We start from the raw sequence: 17,325 nt of genomic DNA, 5'->3' as shown, positions 1-17,325 counted from the left end.
AAGGGTAAATCCACTTCCTCTTCCCCCACTCAGCCTGCCTGTGGTTCCTGCAGGATAACTTTCATTTTGCAGATTATTTACTCCTGATTTGTAACAGCTTTGGTGAGAGGGGCCAAATGGAAACACATATTGGGTTTGTTTCTGTAGTAACCATGGCTGCCCAAAAGCTCATATATAGGGGGAAAAATAAAGAAGGAAAGTTATGCATTCCTAACCAGGATGTCTCAGCAGGACAAGAGGGCTGGATGAGGGTGGAAGTGGGACCGAGCTCCTCAGGGCAACTCCTGCCCAGGTTATAAAAGCAAGGCTTGTCAGGAAGATGGGAATGAGACCTGTCTTAGAGCTGTAGTGCCTGGGGGAGCTGAGGCAGATGTTACTGCAGGGTGACTCACCAAAGCCAGAAACATTCCATGGAATTTGCTGTGAAATGACAGGAGTTGACGTGGCTGCCGCAGTGCTGGGGCCAAGGTGCCCTCACGCTCTTTGATTGCTGCCACGAGCTGGGGGCTGGAGAAGGAGGGTCACGGGTCCTCTCACCATCCCTGGCCACACTGTGCCCCTGGCTGGGCTGGCACGTGCCCCTGATGGTACAGGGACCAGCTCGCTGCCAGTGCCATCCCGTTGGCAGAGGTGGAAACATCACCTGCAATGGGGACAGAAACAGCAACGGTGCAGTGATTGGGCACCCAAGGGTGACCTGTTTTGCCATAAATTAGTGCTTTTCCCAGTTTTTACGCTGCTGGAGGTGAGCTGGGCAGAGGGTGGAAGCAGCCTGCTGTATTGGCAGAGCTGCAATGGAACCTTTGCAGCACAGTGGGATCCCCACCATGGAGCATCAGTGGCAAAATCCCCCCTCATTGCCAGTCCTACTGGGGCGGGCACTGACACAAGATTTCACCCTCAGCAGAGGCACCAACACACATCACAGACATCTAATGGCACATGTAATAGTGACATAGCCCCTCATGCATGTCATACATTTGCTATTACCACTGTAGCCAAAATACTGATAACCCCTGGGACCAGGTGATGGGTGAACCGTGAGTTCAGACCTAACAGTGATTTTAAGCAACACAAGGTGGAATGAGAAGGTGGGAGAAGTCACCTGTGACAGGGCCCCACTTCCCAGTTGCAGAGGGGGGATTTGTGGGGAGGTGTGGTGGGGACAGAGCGGGGGTGGCTCTCTGACAGCCCCTGTGTCCTTGCAGACGAGCGCCGTGCTGTGTGCGGGCGGCTGTGCCCTGCTGGCCCTCAGCTCCCTGCTGGCCATCGTCGCTGTCCTGCTGCCCGGCGGAGCCTGCGAGCGGCGGGTCTGCACCCTGGCTGGATACATGCAGACAGCAGCAGGCAAGTGACGGGGCCTTGGCTCTTTGGGGTGGGAGGATGGCTGTCTGTTCACGGAATGTCAGATCTCAGCAGCAAGAGGTGCTTGGAAACCCCAGCCAACACTGGGAGTAAAGCGAATGGCTCTTCAGGAACTGCCTCCTGCATCCACCCTTGTAGAATCTATTGAATGTCACCTCCCACCACATACACAGGTCTGTTGGCAGAGCTGGAGCTGCAGGTCCTGCTCACTGCTCCTGGCTCAGGATCTTGTGTAGGACAGGGGGCTGTGGTGAGTGGTGGGGACCAAGCTGGCTGCTGGCAGGGTGCTGCTGCACCTCCCGGGGTCTAGTAGATGTCCCCTGTGAAGTTTGCAGTTCCATTTGGGCCATTTTGTTAATGGTTAGCCTCTGGAGGGATCTTCCTCTCTGAGCTTTACACCTGAGACAGGTGATTGCCCAACCTGTCCTGTATTTCCCCAGCCCCACCCCCCCTTGATGCTGCATCCACTTATTGTTGCATTGAGTTGCCTGTACCTCTGCCTCAGAGGAGTGCTAGTGCAGAGGGAAGAAGGCAGGCAGCTGGGGAAGATCTGTCCTCCTGCTGCCCTCCCTGTGGAGGGACAAATTCCACCCAAGACCTGTTCTCCACGTCTCTGTGAGCTGAAGTGTTGGACCAAATGACCCCAACTGGACATGAGCCATGACAGGAGATTAAACTGCCCGTTCATGTCTGTGCCCAAGAATAAAATCCTTTCCTTGGAGAAATCCTCAGGGTCAGCCAGGCTTTGTTATCTGCCTAGCAGCATTCAAGCAGCTTTGGGGGGAAATCCTGTTACACGCTCTCCTCACCAGGGCTCATCCCACGGGAGCTGATTTGGGGCAGATGGAGGAGCCATGGCTGCTCCAGCTCAGCCAGGCTGTGGGTCCATAGAGGCAGCTGCTTGTGCCTATCCCCATCTCCCAGTTTGGGGGTTCCCATCACCCCTCTGTGCTGGCTGGTGGCTGCAGCCAGTGGGTCCCCTGGGTGCAGGACACTGGTGGAGCCCCATGGCAGCAGGTCCCAGCCCCATCCCGGGGATGGGGTGGGTCACTGGGAGGCAGCTCAGGGTGGCCTTGCAGGTGGCCTCCCATGCAGGGCATAATTGGGATGGAAAGGGGTAACCCCACATTACCTTTGCCTGTGGCGGGGGGACACATTCCTGCTGCGTCTGGCTCTGCAACAAGACAAGCAGTTACAAAGCAAGGGATTAGGAAGAGTCCCTGGAAAGGAAAGCGACTGTGGCAGATAAATACAAATGAGGCGCTCCAAGGGGTGCTGGTAATATTGAACAGGCTGTAAATAAACTGTAGGCTCTAAGCGTTATTGACAAATGAAAATTTACTGGGTACGTTCGAGCAAGCTAATGGGCTGCTTTAAACCCTGGCAGTGCCTTGCTAAGCATTTTGTCATGTGCTTTTTAATTTTGTGCACTGTGGATTAATTCCCATTCAGAGCCAGGCAGCCCTGAGTCAACAGAATTAAATGGTTTAATATATTTGGATTCAGAAATGCTGCCCCTCCATAATTTCTCTCCCTGTTTTCTACCCCCTCCCCAGTAGGAAGCTCTTCAATAGAAATCAGTTGCAGGTGACAGGGAGAGAAACTGCTCCCCAAAAATCACATTATCTCAGAGAAAAACGGGGATTTTAGGATAGGTGAATTTATATGGGAGAGAAGGAAAGCAGAGCAAGCCCATGAGGTTTGGTAGAGCAGCTTTCTGATGGTGGGGGGTGTGCAACTCTGTCAGGGGAACCCCACGAGATGCTGGCAGAGCACTGGGAAGGAGGAGGGGACCATATTTCTCCCAGAACCCAGGTTTCCCTGAAGCACATCAGGTCCTACAGGGACCTTTCCTTTGCCTGCCCTGACACTTCTCCCCCCAAATCCAAATTTTGCTCCCATTTTCCCATCCCAAAAATCCAACTTGAGGTATTTTGCAGAGCACCAAAGACACAAGTAAATAAGCTTAATGCTATAAAACATTGACTCGGGCAATGTGATGTCCTAATAAAGAGCCAGGTGCATTGAGCCAGGAGCATGAAACAGGCCATAAAGTGCATGAGCAGAGGCACCAGCAGAGCCAGAATCAGTTCCCACAGGCTCTGCACTGTCTCAGACAGATGCCCTGAGCTGCACTTACATAAATCCAAGTGCAGAGGCCAAGGATTGGTTCCTGTTTGGTTCAGGAATCAATCCTGAGAACAGCCCCACAGCAAGGGCAGTCAAGCTCCAGCTTTAACACTTTCTTGCAATTTTTTTAGAGGTCCAAGTTGTGCCTTTTCCAGCCCCAGAAGGAAGGAAGATAGAAACCTCATGCAGACAGAGCAGAGCAGAGCACTAATTGCAGATGCAGACATGCCATCAGGGTTCAGAGCTGGGCTAATTGCCACCATAAGTTGAACACATGATTCCTGATGCCTGGCATCCACCCCATAGAAAATAAACAAACCAACATCTCCACGCAAATGGCAAGAGGATGAGCCATAATGAAAGAGTAAAGGAGCAACAGGGAGAGGGGGAAGGATAAAAGAACATTTGCTCACCTCTCACAAAGTCAAAGCTGCTCCTGAGAGATTAGAAATGGGGCTCACTCCCCATTTGTGATGTCAGCTCACTGAAATTAAATTTCTGGGAGGATCCCTCCTCCCAAACCTTCAGAGGAGCCCCTCCAAAGAGGCTGGGGCAGCCAAGGTGGCCCATTTATGTGGGTCAGTGGGCTGCCCCAGTCCCCAGCTGCAGCCCATCACTGCTGATGGAGAAGGGTCCTGGGGCCAAGCCCAGGGACAAGGAGGGCAAATGGGGGCACAGCTGAAATCCTGCCACAGTCATTCTTCAGCAAAAGCCTCTTTGCTGGGATTTTAAAAACAGGAGTTAATTCCAGGGAGAAATGTCTCCTGCTGTATGGGGCTGTATGGGGAGGGCAGAGAATGTTCTCCAGAGCTGGTTGTTCCTGTACAACCTCTCTGGTGGCTTCCACGTGCTGGCCAAGAGCCTGTGGTTTATAGCTGGACATTACAGCTCATCTTTGCAAAGCTCTTAGACCAGATTTCGAGTGACTGCCAGTGACTGCTCCTTCCAGTGGCTGGAAGGAATATGGGACCATCCTCGTGTTTTAGGCACTGGCTTCACCCACGGGACCTGTCAGTGACACCCTGGGGAGCCCCAAGGCTCTGCTCCGAGCTGTCACAGCCCACACAGGCCCAGCAGTGTCACTGAGTTAGAGGAGTGTCCTGAAGGCTGGGGCTGCCGGGAGTCAGGACAGCCTCTGCCAGATTTCCAGCATGGACCGTGTCCGCTCCCTGGCCCAGGAGCATCTGCACTCCCATGGGAATGGCCTCTCCAAAGGAGTGAGGCTCGCTACTGTGACAACTGAGATTGTAGCTGAGGCTGAGTAAACCCCACCAAACAGCAAATCTGGGCAGCTTTCTGCTTTTGGAGCTGGTGGGACTAAGGGAAGGATTAGGGGTCTTCTGTAGGATTAAGCTGCTGGTGACTATTCTAGCACTGGAGTCGATTCCATCTGCTGCTTAGGAAAGGCAACAAGTCTTCATAGTCAGGACTAGCAGCCTCCCTCCAAGGCTCCTTTTGCTACCCTAAAAGCCTCAATAAGCCCAGGATTGTGTTGCTTTTTCAAAGCTTTTCGCCACGTGCTTTTCAGGCAAAGGGCTCTTGCTTTGCTGGCCAGGGGTGGCTGGTCCAACACCTCAGCTGCCCCACTGCTGCTGATCCATTGCCTGGTCTCCAAGAAGCGCCTGGGAAGTGGCCTGACAGGAGAGGGCTGCAGAGCTTTGCACCTTGTTGAGGGCACAGGCACAGTCAAGCATGAGGAAGCCTTCGGGGAGAGTTTTGCTTTCACCCCACACTGCTCTCTGTCTGATCCTACCACCATCAGCTCACTGCTCATGACAAACCCAGTGCTGAGGGCAAATGATCCTGACCTGCCTATGCCTTTCTAGGGCTCTTTTGGTTTCAAAGAGCAATTTCCCAGCATTGCTACGACAGAATCAGAACAGTCACAGAACTCCAGCAAGACAGGCAGAAAGCCCCAGTTATGTAATTCCCTCATTTAGCCACGCTGTAATCCCAAATTTCATGGCAGTCTCAAGAGCTTCTTCCTGCAAAATTTGATTGCATTCTGCAGCCAAGACCTCTCTTGCTGGCAGCAACATGATGGCATTATAGAGATGGCCTCAGCTTTTGGTCAGTTAAGCAGCAAAGCAAAATGGTCTCACAGGAGACCTTGTGATTTTTGAAGTAGCCTGTGATTACTTCAGGCACTGATCACCCAGTAAGAATACATAAAGAGGGAGAATTGTCAATTTTCAGATCAGTGTGAACCGTTTAAATGTACTAAGTCCCAAGGACTGAAAAGCAACCTAGATGAAAGTGGCTCGTGCCATTCCCAAGGGAGAGCTGCGGGGTGGGAGGTTTGCCCCAGTCTTGGGATGCAGGCACGTGCTAGGAGGAGCACAGCCATGGCAGGTCCCTGGCCAGGACACTGTCCCAGTGTCTGTGTCAGTGTCATTTAGGAAGGCAGTGTGGTCCTCCCCCCTCAGTGTGCCTTCCATCCTGCCCTGCATCTCAGCCCACCTTTGGGATCGATGGTGCCCTGTTTTTCCCAGCGTGTGCAGGCTCTGAATGGCAAACAGCACCATCATCCACATCCATATTGATTCCTCAGACTCCTATCGATCAGCCTGGTGACATACAGGTAATGTGTAATTAGTAACTTAGATAAAAACAGCACCAGGAGTGTGTACAACCAAGCTGCCTGGATACTCTGACCTTTGCTAGTGTAGCCACAGAGCAGCAAATAGAGGGGTCGTGGCTGCCTAGTAATTACTGACCTGCCATTAGGAGCCTGTGAAACTCTTCCCTTCCCTGCAGCCATCACTCCCATGCAAAGTCTTGGATCCCTCCCCAAGAAATCATGATTGAAATAACAGCCAGGGGAAGGCACCTCCCCTGAAGTGCCTTCCAGTGCACTGAAGGACTTGTGGCACCAGCAGCTCTCGGGAGTGCTGGATACAATGTCCAAGGATGCTGCAGGGGCCACCGGGCAGTGGGGACACGCCCAGCGCTCCCGGGTGCAGCAGTGCCACAGCACGGCCCCGCAGCACCTCTGGGAGGGGACAGAAATGGAGCAGACACGTCCCCAGGGCAGGGGACAGTTTGGGGTTGGGAGGCCAGCGCTGCAACCGACACTAAAAATGTTCAGGGATGGCTGAGCAGACGAGGGTGGGAGCCGTTCCCAGGCTGTGCAGCCTTTCCCACCCCCTCCCTCCCAGCCCAGGCCAGGCCGACCCACAGCCGGTTTCCTGATGGACGTGTTTGTGGCTGCGGCGGCTCCAGAGCCCCATCCTGTTGAAGCTGAGGGTTGTTTGTCACAAGACATCCCTGGGATTGGGAAGAGGAACTTGGCAGCAGAGGCAGGGGGGAAGCAGAGCCCTGTTGTCCAGGCATTGATTTGATTTAAAATCACCCAAAGCTTCCCCCATCTCTGTTTAAAAATAGTGTCGTGGCTTTTATTGCAGGGCCCACGTGGTCCCTCTTCTTGTAGCAGTCTTGAAAAACACGCTCAGTCCTGATGCAAGGATGTTGCTGGATGTGTTCAATCATCAGAGCAGCATTAAAAAAATGTTGCCATAAAGCTGTTTCCAGCCATTTAGGAAAGGTCCCTCGAAACTGCAAGATTTGGCTAAGCAAGAGAAGAAGTGCCAAAAATAAGCCAAGTCCAGCCTTGGTGCAAGGTGCTTGGGCAGGAAAGTAAAGCACAGCAGCATAAAAGCTGAGTGGTGATGGATCCAGCTCCTGAGTTGCAAGGGCAGCTCTTCTGTTCTCCCCTTGTCTTGACTCACACTGTCAGGAGCCCTGGTTCCTTCCCTGGTGCAAGGCTTTCCTGCCTGCTTGCTTTAATTACATTAGCAAAGTCAAAAAACTGCCTCTGACACATTATTATTCAGTCAGTGGGCTCTCACTAATTCCTGACACAATTAATGACTATCTGAGGGTAGGAGCCTGCTGCCAGGGCGCTGGAGAGGGGCTCAGTCACAGCCCAGCCCAAGAGGTGCTTCACTCCAGCACCAGCGTTGCTTAAACCTGAGTTACCTGTGCTCTCATTTTTTTCACTTTCACTGATACGAGTCCTCTTCTGCTGCATTTTTTGCCAATTTCCTCCAGAATTCAACTCAGTAAAAGCCATGACCATCCTGGGCCTTGTGCCAGTGTGTCCTGGGGCAGGGACTGCTCTGAACCCTGTGGAGATGCTGGGCACCAGTGCCAAAGCCCAGATGTTACTCCACCAGCCTCTGCATGTTTAAGAATTTGGTGAACTCCCATGATAAAACCAACAATTGACTTTTTTTCCACCTGCCTTCCCACTGGGAGGTGTCACCTGGGAGGATGTTGCAGGGGAGCAAAATGAACCTGTCAGATCTGCAGGTGGACGAGCACGAAAGTGGAACCACAAACATCGACTCAACTTCAGCCTTTCACTGGAGGAAACCTTTACTTTGCAGAAACAGTAATTTCTCTGTGTTCACTTCAGTGCATACATTCAAGTGACAGAACATCTTGATTTGAGAACCATTTCCTGATTTTACTTCCAAAACCTAAAATCTTCACTGGAGAGCCAGACCATTAAACAATAGCAGCAAAAGGGAGAGGGGCTGGCAGCTCTGCTCACAGCCAGGCTCCCTGCCACAGGTTGAGCGTAGATCAGCCTTCCCCAGGGTTTAAGCTCATTTCATACAAGGTGCAGAGCTGCTGAAGGAGAAAGGGCCAGATCCTGGCTGTGCTGTACAGCTGAGCCCTGCTCCACCCCGGTGAGGGGAGGTAGGGATTAATTACCAGCTGACTTCTGAACAGTTTTCTTTTCTCTGCTTCGTTCTCAAACTGTGCTTTGATTTTCTCCAGGTGCTTTTTGGCATAAACCTACTGACTTGGTGCCTTTGCCCTCCCTCCAGGCCGGGGACTCAGCAGTGTATTTCTCAGTAGCCTTATTTAGAGAATAAACCAGCCATGTCCTTTCATTGGTTCCTTGGAGAGGGGCAATACATTTCCAGTGGCATCAGTGACAGAAGCAATATCCTTTCATTGCTGTCATTGGAAAAGAGCAGCTTTATACTGCAAGAAAGAACTATTTCACTTGTACAAAACATATTTTCTATTCCTTTAAACCTGGGGAAATCCTTGTCATATTAATATGTGGCTGAATTGCTTCTCTTTCAACAGCTCTCCTAGGGATTTGAGCTTAGACCAGTTATTGTACTTGGATGCAGTAGCAGTCCATAAAAAAGTATATTTTGTAAATAATAACAGTGCTTTGTAATAAATGGAAACTACAAATAACAGGTGCCACTGGAACTCCAACTCTGCTGCCCCTGAGGAAATACAAGCCCCAAGGAGCCCAGCACTGTGCCAGAGCCATGTGCTTCAGATGGGAAAATCCATATTTCGTTTGCTTCTCTTTGCCTTTGACTCTCCATTCAGTTTACAGGCAGTTCCTTCTTCTACAACACATGACATTTACTCTCATTCTAACATTTTCAAGGCACCAGGGTGGAGCTCAGGGGTGTTACTGGAACAGCCATACCTTTCCAAGCAGGGCCCCTCATGAATTTTTAGCAAGAGGTGGCTTTAATAATGGTTTTAATGAAGCTTAACTGTGCTTGTTGGTTGTTGCAGGACAGAACCACTGCAGGAGAGGGTCCCTCTTCCCTTGCGAGTTCAGGTTGCATAACAAACCAGATCCTACCAGGCTTCAGAGCATTTATCATTTAATAGCTGTGATTAGTGGCTGCCCAGCCTGCTGGTTGCATGCCCACAGTGCTAAGAATCCTGTCTCCTGACCTCCTTGCTATGTGATTATGTGTTCAGCTGATGTTTCTCTTCATAAACAGTTTGACTTTTCCCTCTCCCCCACCCTGCTTGGCTCATGTTTGTTGGCTGGGAAGATGGACACAGATCCCTGCAAACTCCCTCCAGGACCACCTGAATATCCTCCCTTGCTGTGGGGAGGGAGCTCATAGGTGAATTTCTGCATCCTGAAGCAATTGTGTAGAGATCTTGTCATCTTTATTCACTCATCCATCTGGACTGAGTGAAGGGTGTAATGCTGAGAAAAAAAGCCTCCCTGTCCTCTCTGATGCTGACAGGGAGCTCGGGGCTGTCAGGAGCAGTTTGCAGTTCAGTCTGTTCAAGGGTGCATTTCAGGGAGCTTTGGTCAACCCCAGTTCTCAGCTCTCTCTGTCTGCCAACGTTGGAAGTTTTTGGCCTATTGAGATGTTTTAAACCAATATGAGCAGCAAGAAGACAGCCTTGGTGGGAGACATAAATGTTTGCTGGGCTGGTTGGATCCTGGCTGTAATTTAACAGGCATCTGAACATACAAGGAGCTCTCAGGACGCAGAGCAGGACAGTTTATAGAGGTGCCATCAGCTCATACACTTGTCTGCCAGCACCAAGATTCTGCCCTGAAACCTGAAGGTTGATGTCAATTTAGGGTGAAGAATTGACCCCCCAAGTGCCTCAGAATCTGTGTTCCTGAGATTAGATGAAGCTCATGTTATCTGTAGATCCACCTTGGAAGTCATTATGGGGCCTTGCTATTCCTGTACAGCAGAGATGTGTTGGCCCATCCCTGGTAGCACGGTGATAAATCTGGGTGGCAGCTGCTCACTGTCCTTTGTGTCACAGATTGCCCAGGCAGTTAAAAACAGCTGTGTCCATGTATCAGCCAGTCTGGCTTTAGGAGCAGGGATCCACAGAGAGAGGATTTCTCTGAGAACAGAACCAAAATGAGTCTTTCCAACACCTACTGCGCTGGTTGACCGTGAGGGTCCCAGCTGACTGTGGGCTCCTGGATGCCTGGATGGGACACAGAGCACTTCAGTCCTGCTTTGCTTGCTCTGAAGTGCATTGAACTTCAGCATCCTGGATAACTGGGAGGTGGTGCTGGGTGAGTTGGGGAGCCAGCCCTGGGAGCAGACACAGGAGCAGTGGCTCTGGGCCAGATCCACTTCCTTTTTGCACAGCCTGACAATGCAGGAAGTCTGGCAGAGGTCTCAGTCCCCGTGTGGACACGTAGCACAGCTCCCAGGCGAGCGCTGGCTCGGAAATGTTTTGCTCTGCCTTCCTGTCAGGATCTGTCTGAGTCGGATTCCTGTGCTGGTGAGGAACAGATCTGCTCAGAGGAGAAATTGACCCTGCATGGAGTGTAAACACAGATGGAAACATGGTGAAGTCCTTTTCAAAGTCAAGGGAATAAATTTGTTTAAAAGACTGAATATCTGGTGGAGCACTGGCCCTGGAAATGACAGTGGTGCTAAGGGATAGCTGCCTGGGGAGACAGGATAGGGGAAGTGTCTAAGTGGGGAAATTACCCCAAAGAGCATCAGAAGGCTCCAGAAAGGACAAAAGGCTCCTTTTTGGATCTTTTTGTAAGACTATTTTATTTTTTTTTAAGTCCTATGACTTGCATCCGAGGCATCTTGGATGGAACAAGTGGGTAGGGATTTTCCCCTGAACTAATCTCATCTGAGAGAGATCTAATCTCTCTCTAAGGTAGTGTGAGAGGGATGGAGTGCTGTGTGTCCTCCAGCTGCTGGGATAAAGTAGGATTTTACTCCCTGGTTAGGCAGCAATCACTGGGCTGCAGAAGCTGCTCTGTGCATTGCCCTGGAAGGGCAGACCTGGCATGTTCACACCACTGGGAATCAACTTCATGCTGATAGTTTGGTTGGCTCTTCTGGTCCAAGCCAGAACATTTTCTATGCTCTGTAGTAACAGCACTCCTGGACAAAGGCCTTGGTCCTTCTTCAGGGCTTTATTCACTTGCCAAACCAGAAAGCTAAAAACATGGATAAGCCTTGGATGGCTGAGGAAATGTTAAATTGTGTTCTCCTCCCAGCCATAACCTTGGCAGAAGCACAGTTCTGGCTGCTAAAGCCCATAAAATGAACAGCCCCTGTTGCTCCTGATAGGGGTATAAAATTATAATTACTTGAAGAGTGACTTATGATGCAGTGAAACAAGGATCTTCTCCTTTTTGATTGAATTACTCAGTGGTATTCCTAGAAGACTGGAAGCAGATGGTGAGCTCTGGCCAGGCATTTAACAGCCTGAGTTAGGGTGTGGAGGGGATGGAGCTGAGCAAAGCTGCAACATGCTGCTCCTGCCTTTCTGCTTGCTTTGGGTCACCATCAGGGTGTATTCCCTGGGAAAGGAGAGGCTGGAGCTTGGGGCAGGGTGATTTGCAGCAATGGATGGAGATGTGGAGCATGTCCAGTAGCAGAGGGCTTATTTTTCAGCTCAGCAAGACAAAAAGACAGCACAGAAAGACAAAAATACTGTTTCCTAAACCCAGTGCTGCCTTTGGTCCCAAGCAGGCACATTATGACAGCAATCCCAGTGTGTGTGTTGTGTCAGGACCCTGTGGACCTGGAAGGTGGCAACTGCCCTCCTGTCATGCAGGAGAGCTCCCCATCCCTCCAGGCCCAGGAGGAGGAAGGCAGACAGTCCCCTGGGCTGGGGTGGAACAAACACTGCTGTATAATTGCTGCCTCACTGCTCCTCCTGCCCCCATATATCTTGAGCACATCAATAAAATCAAACAGACTATTAGCAGCACGTCCTGTTATCAGCCATGGATGTGTGTGCTGGGCATCGGGCAGCCATGCAACCTGCATTTTATGAAGTGAGCTGCTCATACCACTGCTGGGGCTGCAGCAATGATCACACCCCCTCACAGCTGGGCCACATCATGGTTTTTATGAGCTACCCTACATCAAAGGCCCTTTCTTCTTACAGATAAATTAACAATTCTCTCCCTTTCTTTTTATTTAATGGCATAACAGCCAGCTGATTGCTAGGTGAGACACAAATCTCGTTGCCAAGTTGTGCCTACTGCATTGTCTATTTGATTATTTTTATTGAATAAGCAAATGTTCTCTCAGAGCTCTGAAGTCCTTACGAGGGAGACTCATTTTCTGCTACTGTGATCTCTTTGTCACGGCTGGGTGATGTATGAAAAGGAATTGCAAATAGCTGTTTACAGCAAGCAAAGTCATGGAACAGCCCACTTCAATTTCTGCTATCTGTCGGAGACGGTTGTTGGTGATGGTCAAAATTAATTAAGCAGGAAGGAAGAGAGCAGGGAGGCAGTATGCATCCAGTTCTGACATTGAAATATTAATGGTGAGCTAATCAAGAAAGACTATCTATGAATAGCTAATCAGCTCACAGTTTGCATTTTTACTGATGTGGTGAACTTCTGGGCAACAGCCCTTCACAGGAGGTGTTGGGAGCAGAGGTGGGCTGGCTGCTGCCTGATCACTCTATCTGGGAATAAACAAAGAGCTCGTGTCTGTGACAGGGGCTGAGGGACATTTTCCTTTTATATCTCACATCCCTGCTGCCCCTGGATGCTGCTGTATCCTTCCTGCTGTCACCTACAGCAGCCAGGTCAGAAGGTCCAGCCCCAGTGGCATCCCCAGTGCTGTGCTCCTTCCTCCCCAGTGCCAGTGGGCACTTGGAGGGCTCAGCTCTTCCAGGATTGAGCTCCAGCATCTGCCCACATCCAGGTCTTGGGCAAAAGCTCAAAACATTGTACCTTGAACACACCACTTCTGCTCACTCCATGCCTGGTACAGGCACCCCATGGGAGGCAGTGGCTGTGTTCCTGTCTCTCCTGCCAGTGTGTCACTGTTTCCAAGTTGAGTTTCCAAGCTTTTTAGGGGAAAACAGAAGGTGATGGTTGTGCTGCCAGGCCAGGGTGCACTGCAGACCCCCCCTGCCCAGTGCCTGCTCGGGCCACAGTGGGGGCTCAACCGCTTCCTCTGACCCACCACAAAAGCATGGAAAAACAGGAGGCAACAACCTCGTGGCAAAGCTGGGCTGATTCTAATCAAAGCCACAAAAGTAAACGTCACCTTTAGGTGCCAGGAGTCATCAAGCATCATTGCTCTCTTCAGCATCAGCATAATGAGGGCTGTGGCTTTGGAGATTTGTATTGCTGTGTTTCTGCTAACAGTTCCCTCCTCTAACCTCTTGGAAATTGGATTTTGTGAGGCTGAGCAGTTTGTGTGCAGCAGATAGCAGCAGGACTGATAAGCAGAAACCTGTTTACACACTCACTCATATCTAGTGCTGTGATTGGGCAGGGGACTGCCTGGATTACTTTTTTACCTTTTTTTTTTAAAAACACTATCAAATGTAATCCTTGTGGTTGAATGTTTTGCTGCTTAACAGGGTGAAATCTGAACTGGGCAGTTTTAACAGGCAACAAACACGAAAATAACTTCACGTGAAGCAAAAGGATGAAGGTAATAAGTAAATCTTAAATGATAACAAGGAAGAATTGAGTGATCAGGAGGGAAGAGCATACCTGCACTCTCCTGTGGGAGGTGGTATTTCACGTGTTGCCGAGGGAGTAGGAACTGGACACAACCCCAAATGAGAGTCCTGGCACGTGGCTCTGACAGCCACAAGAACTTCCTGGGAAAGGAAAAGGAAAACAGATGGTATCAGTTAAGAATGTTGGAAGGTACCAGGGATGCCCAGGGAAGTGGTGGAGCCCGGTGGCTGCATCCTCTGTCTGTGGGAGTGAGAAGCCCCCCTGCTGCAGCTGCGTGGGCACTGCCATGCCCAGCTCCAGCTCCTGGGGCTGGCAGTGGAGTGAGCAGCAGGATTTCTCCAGGAGGGGCACTCTGCAACGTGCTGCTCTCCATTGCTCCAATATAACCCAAATCTGTCAGCCTTCAGGGCTTGCTGAGAAGGTCATCTGTGAGCACAGCTAATTATTTCAAGCAAAGCAGCAGGATAATGCCACTAACCTGCTCCTGGGAGCTGGGCCCTGCCCTGTGCCTTGGCTCTGTGGCTGCACACAAGCTGCAGGGAATTACAGATGCATGGGGGTGTATATTAAGCTCACAGATATAAACAGATCCCACTGGCATGTACCTGGAGCACTGAGAGGGAAATTCACATTTTTCATAGCAGATTCATTCAGTTGTCATGAAAATGCTGTTCAAGCCAAAAGGCAGAATCTCTTCTTTCTGCCATTTAATTTTCTCTAATCTGCTCTTGACATTTATTGAAAGGAGTGTTTTACGCACATCAAAGCCAAAGATTTCAAAACATCACAGGGAAAAAAACTTAAGGTCAGTCCAAGCAAGGATATGGTGGCTAACACAGGATGAAAGACTCCAGTTTCTGCAAGGAAGGTCTGTGCAAAACAAGAGGTCACAGTGATCTGTGCTCTGAGGGCACTTCCTTCCCCCCTCTGGCAGTGGCTGCAAGTGGTGGGCTCTGCATGTTGACACCTTCAGCAATGAACGGGTCAAAAGTAAAAGATGCCTCAATAACATGACTTTTCAGGAGCCTCTTCACCTGGGTGAAGTGTTTCCCATGGCTCTGCCCAGCGTTGGCCCAACTCACTTTGCCTGGCAGACTGAGCTCTCCTTTGCTTCACTCTCCATCAGGGAGTGGTGCTGCTTCTCACAGGATTAAATGAGCCAAAAGACTTGACAAACTGAACGAGCTGCTGAAAGTGCATCCAGTAGAGGGGCCAATCCTGCAAGATGCCTCTGGATGTGTTGAGCACCCCGAACACCAAAAACTGAAGAAAGAGAAATGTAAAAGATCCTCAGAAAACTTCTGCATTTAGTTCATTTTACATGGGTAGAGGTAACAAGCTGCCACAGGTTAATTTATAGCTTGGTTGTCTGCTGATTGCAAAGTACACATTTCCAGCCAGCCATCATGAGTAAATCACTTCCCCACCAGCTCTCTTGGCATATAAAAGAAATTTCTCCCTTCGCGACATTTTAAAAAAAAAAAAATCCTAATATGTTATACACTCCATGACTTTATAGCATTTTTAATATTTAAAAGGCTAGAATCTATAACCTCAACCTTTCACAAATGTACAGTAATGTGATAACAAATTTGCCTCGAACAGCTGCTATCTTGGTACCAACTGGCATGAGGAGGAGGGAAGTAATTGGCTTGTTTTCAGATAATTACCATAATTGTAGTGACACCATTTGGATCACATCTAACTGCGTTCCTGCTGCAAGTTGGATAATTTAATAATTGGCAGAATTTAGACTGACAGTAAAGGTAAAGTCAGCATATGGTGGAGAAATCAGCAGGCACCTCCCCACACTGCTGCTACAGGCTCTGCTGCTCTTGCTGTGAAGTTTAGCAAAATCCTTAGATTTTGCTGCTTTCCTTAAGGCCTGTGACTGCTTCACATCTTTGCTCCTTTTCTGATGCTTGACCTGATGGGACCACGTTTTGCACCTCTTGAACCTTCTGATTTGAGATAAATCCCTTTGGCTCAGTCCTGCCCAAATTACTACTTCCTTTGTGCACCGAGTATTTTTAGCTGTCCTAGTTGTGCTGGGGGCTGGTCAGAGCTCTGCCCTGAGAGGGGATTAAACCACAGTCAGGTGCTCCCAGGCAGCAGCCAAATGCCTTTCCCAGAGGTTGGACCCGGATTCCCCTGGAGCAGGGCTCATTCCCCTGGCTGAGCCCTGCAGAGCTGCAGGGGTGCTGGGGAGTGGAGCGTGTTGGGCTCAGCACGATGCACTGGAGGGAACTTGTCCCTTCCGTGTCTTCTTGTGCTTTCTGCTCATGGCCAGTGTGAGGGGGATCAGCATCTCCTGTGCCTCCAGTCCTGAGCTGCCCAACCAGAGTCCCAGGAGCAGAGGGGCTGCAAGGTAAGGCCAGGAGGTGGCTGAGGCTACTGGGGAAAGACGAGGTCTGTCAGATCAGCTGGTTGTTTTTGTCAGGAATTGCAAACTGGAGCAGAGCACTGAGCTACTGCCCTGCAGGGTTGGTACCAGTGCCGAGAGCTTTCCTGTCTGTGGCCCTGCCCTGCCTCCATTTCTGCAGTGCAGAGGTGACAGCTGAGAGTGCCCAAGGAGAGGGGGGGGCTGCTGGTGCTTCTCTAGTCCCCAAATGAGAGATACTGTTAGGGCATATTTCCTGATTTTGCTTCTGTGACTCCTCTGCTTTCCCTGAGCTGAACCCAGACACCTCTGTCAGGTGACAGAGGGGTCAAGGAAGCTGTACCAGACCTGCAGGGTGAGCAGACTTAATGCTCATTGGGATGGAGCAGAGTGCTTCCCACCCATACCAGTTGTGGGCAGAGCTGGGCACAGCCACGATTTGGGCTGGACCAGGCCCTCCAGCCCTTGTGGATTTTCGATGGGTCCAAATGGGTGAGGGCACTGCTGAAACACCACCAGTTTTAGGTCTGCAGTGCAGCCCAAGCCTGGAGTTCTGGGGGTGCCCAGCTCATCACAGGCTGGGGAGGACTTTGGCACAGAGCAGGCAAAGGGTGGGGTTGACGGGCTCCATCCCAGCCTGGGCACACAAGCAACACTTGCACCAGAGGGAGGGAAGGCAGAATGACTAAAAAAAGCAAATCCTCAGGCTCTGGAGGGTGGTCTCCAGTGTAGCAGTGGGAAGGAGTGGGAGCATGTGCTGCTCCAGGATTGCCCTGCTGGGGCTCCATGTCCAGGAGCAGATGCAGGAACTGCAGGGTAACAGTTTCCTTGCAGCATTCCCTCCCCCTCTGTGATTTATTGCTGCCAGGAGGCTGTGCATGTGGAGGTGGCATAAATCTCACCCAAAAGAGAGAGAAGGAGGAAATTTGCATTCGCTTCCTCACTGGCATATTGAATGCAGCTTTCCAGCTCACTGCTGAAACCCTGAGCAGGTCCCAAGCAGAAGGCTGGGGCACTTCCCTCAATATCAAACAGGGCTTCCTTCCCTGCTGGAAGCTCCCACAACCAGCAAGGAACAGCTCCCCCACTCAGCCCAATTATCCCTAGATTAATTTCTATCCACTCCTATTTATATTCCAAGGTATCAGCCTACATAATTCTATAGTGTTTGCAGGCTTCAAGCATTCACTGTGCTCCCCTCTGCTGATCTGCCAGCAGCCACAAA

At 50.5% G+C, this 17,325-nt stretch overlaps 2 protein-coding genes across 6 annotated transcripts in view; one reads left to right on the top strand and one right to left on the bottom strand.

Moving 5' to 3' along the window:
• The window catches only part of SPATA22 (spermatogenesis associated 22), a 71,010-nt gene that overhangs the window by 11,819 nt on the left and 41,866 nt on the right, over positions 1-17,325 (bottom strand). For 4 of the 5 annotated variants that reach the window (XR_010435628.1, XR_010435629.1, XR_010435631.1 and 1 more), the window contains 3 exons: positions 13,751-13,860; positions 2,498-2,539; positions 393-643 (listed from right to left, as the gene is read on the bottom strand). The gene's annotated coding sequence lies outside the window, so the exon portion shown is untranslated. Of the gene's footprint in view, positions 1-392; positions 644-2,497; positions 2,540-13,750; positions 13,861-14,103; positions 14,984-17,325 lie in introns of those variants that run through there. The other variant, XR_010435633.1, reaches the window with a different exon arrangement.
• The window catches only part of LHFPL7 (LHFPL tetraspan subfamily member 7), a 61,378-nt gene that overhangs the window by 9,501 nt on the left and 34,552 nt on the right, over positions 1-17,325 (top strand). Inside the window, exon 2 of the mRNA XM_064677960.1 lies at positions 1,209-1,347. Coding sequence (XP_064534030.1) covers positions 1,209-1,347 — 139 coding nt within the window. The remainder of the gene's footprint in view (positions 1-1,208; positions 1,348-17,325) is intronic.

This window comes from Pseudopipra pipra, chromosome 21 (genome assembly GCF_036250125.1).
Source record: "Pseudopipra pipra isolate bDixPip1 chromosome 21, bDixPip1.hap1, whole genome shotgun sequence".
Classification (NCBI taxonomy): Eukaryota; Metazoa; Chordata; class Aves; order Passeriformes; family Pipridae; genus Pseudopipra; species Pseudopipra pipra.
The sequence above is the reverse complement of the archived record's forward strand: the minus strand, read 5'-3'. Positions and strand labels throughout refer to the sequence as shown.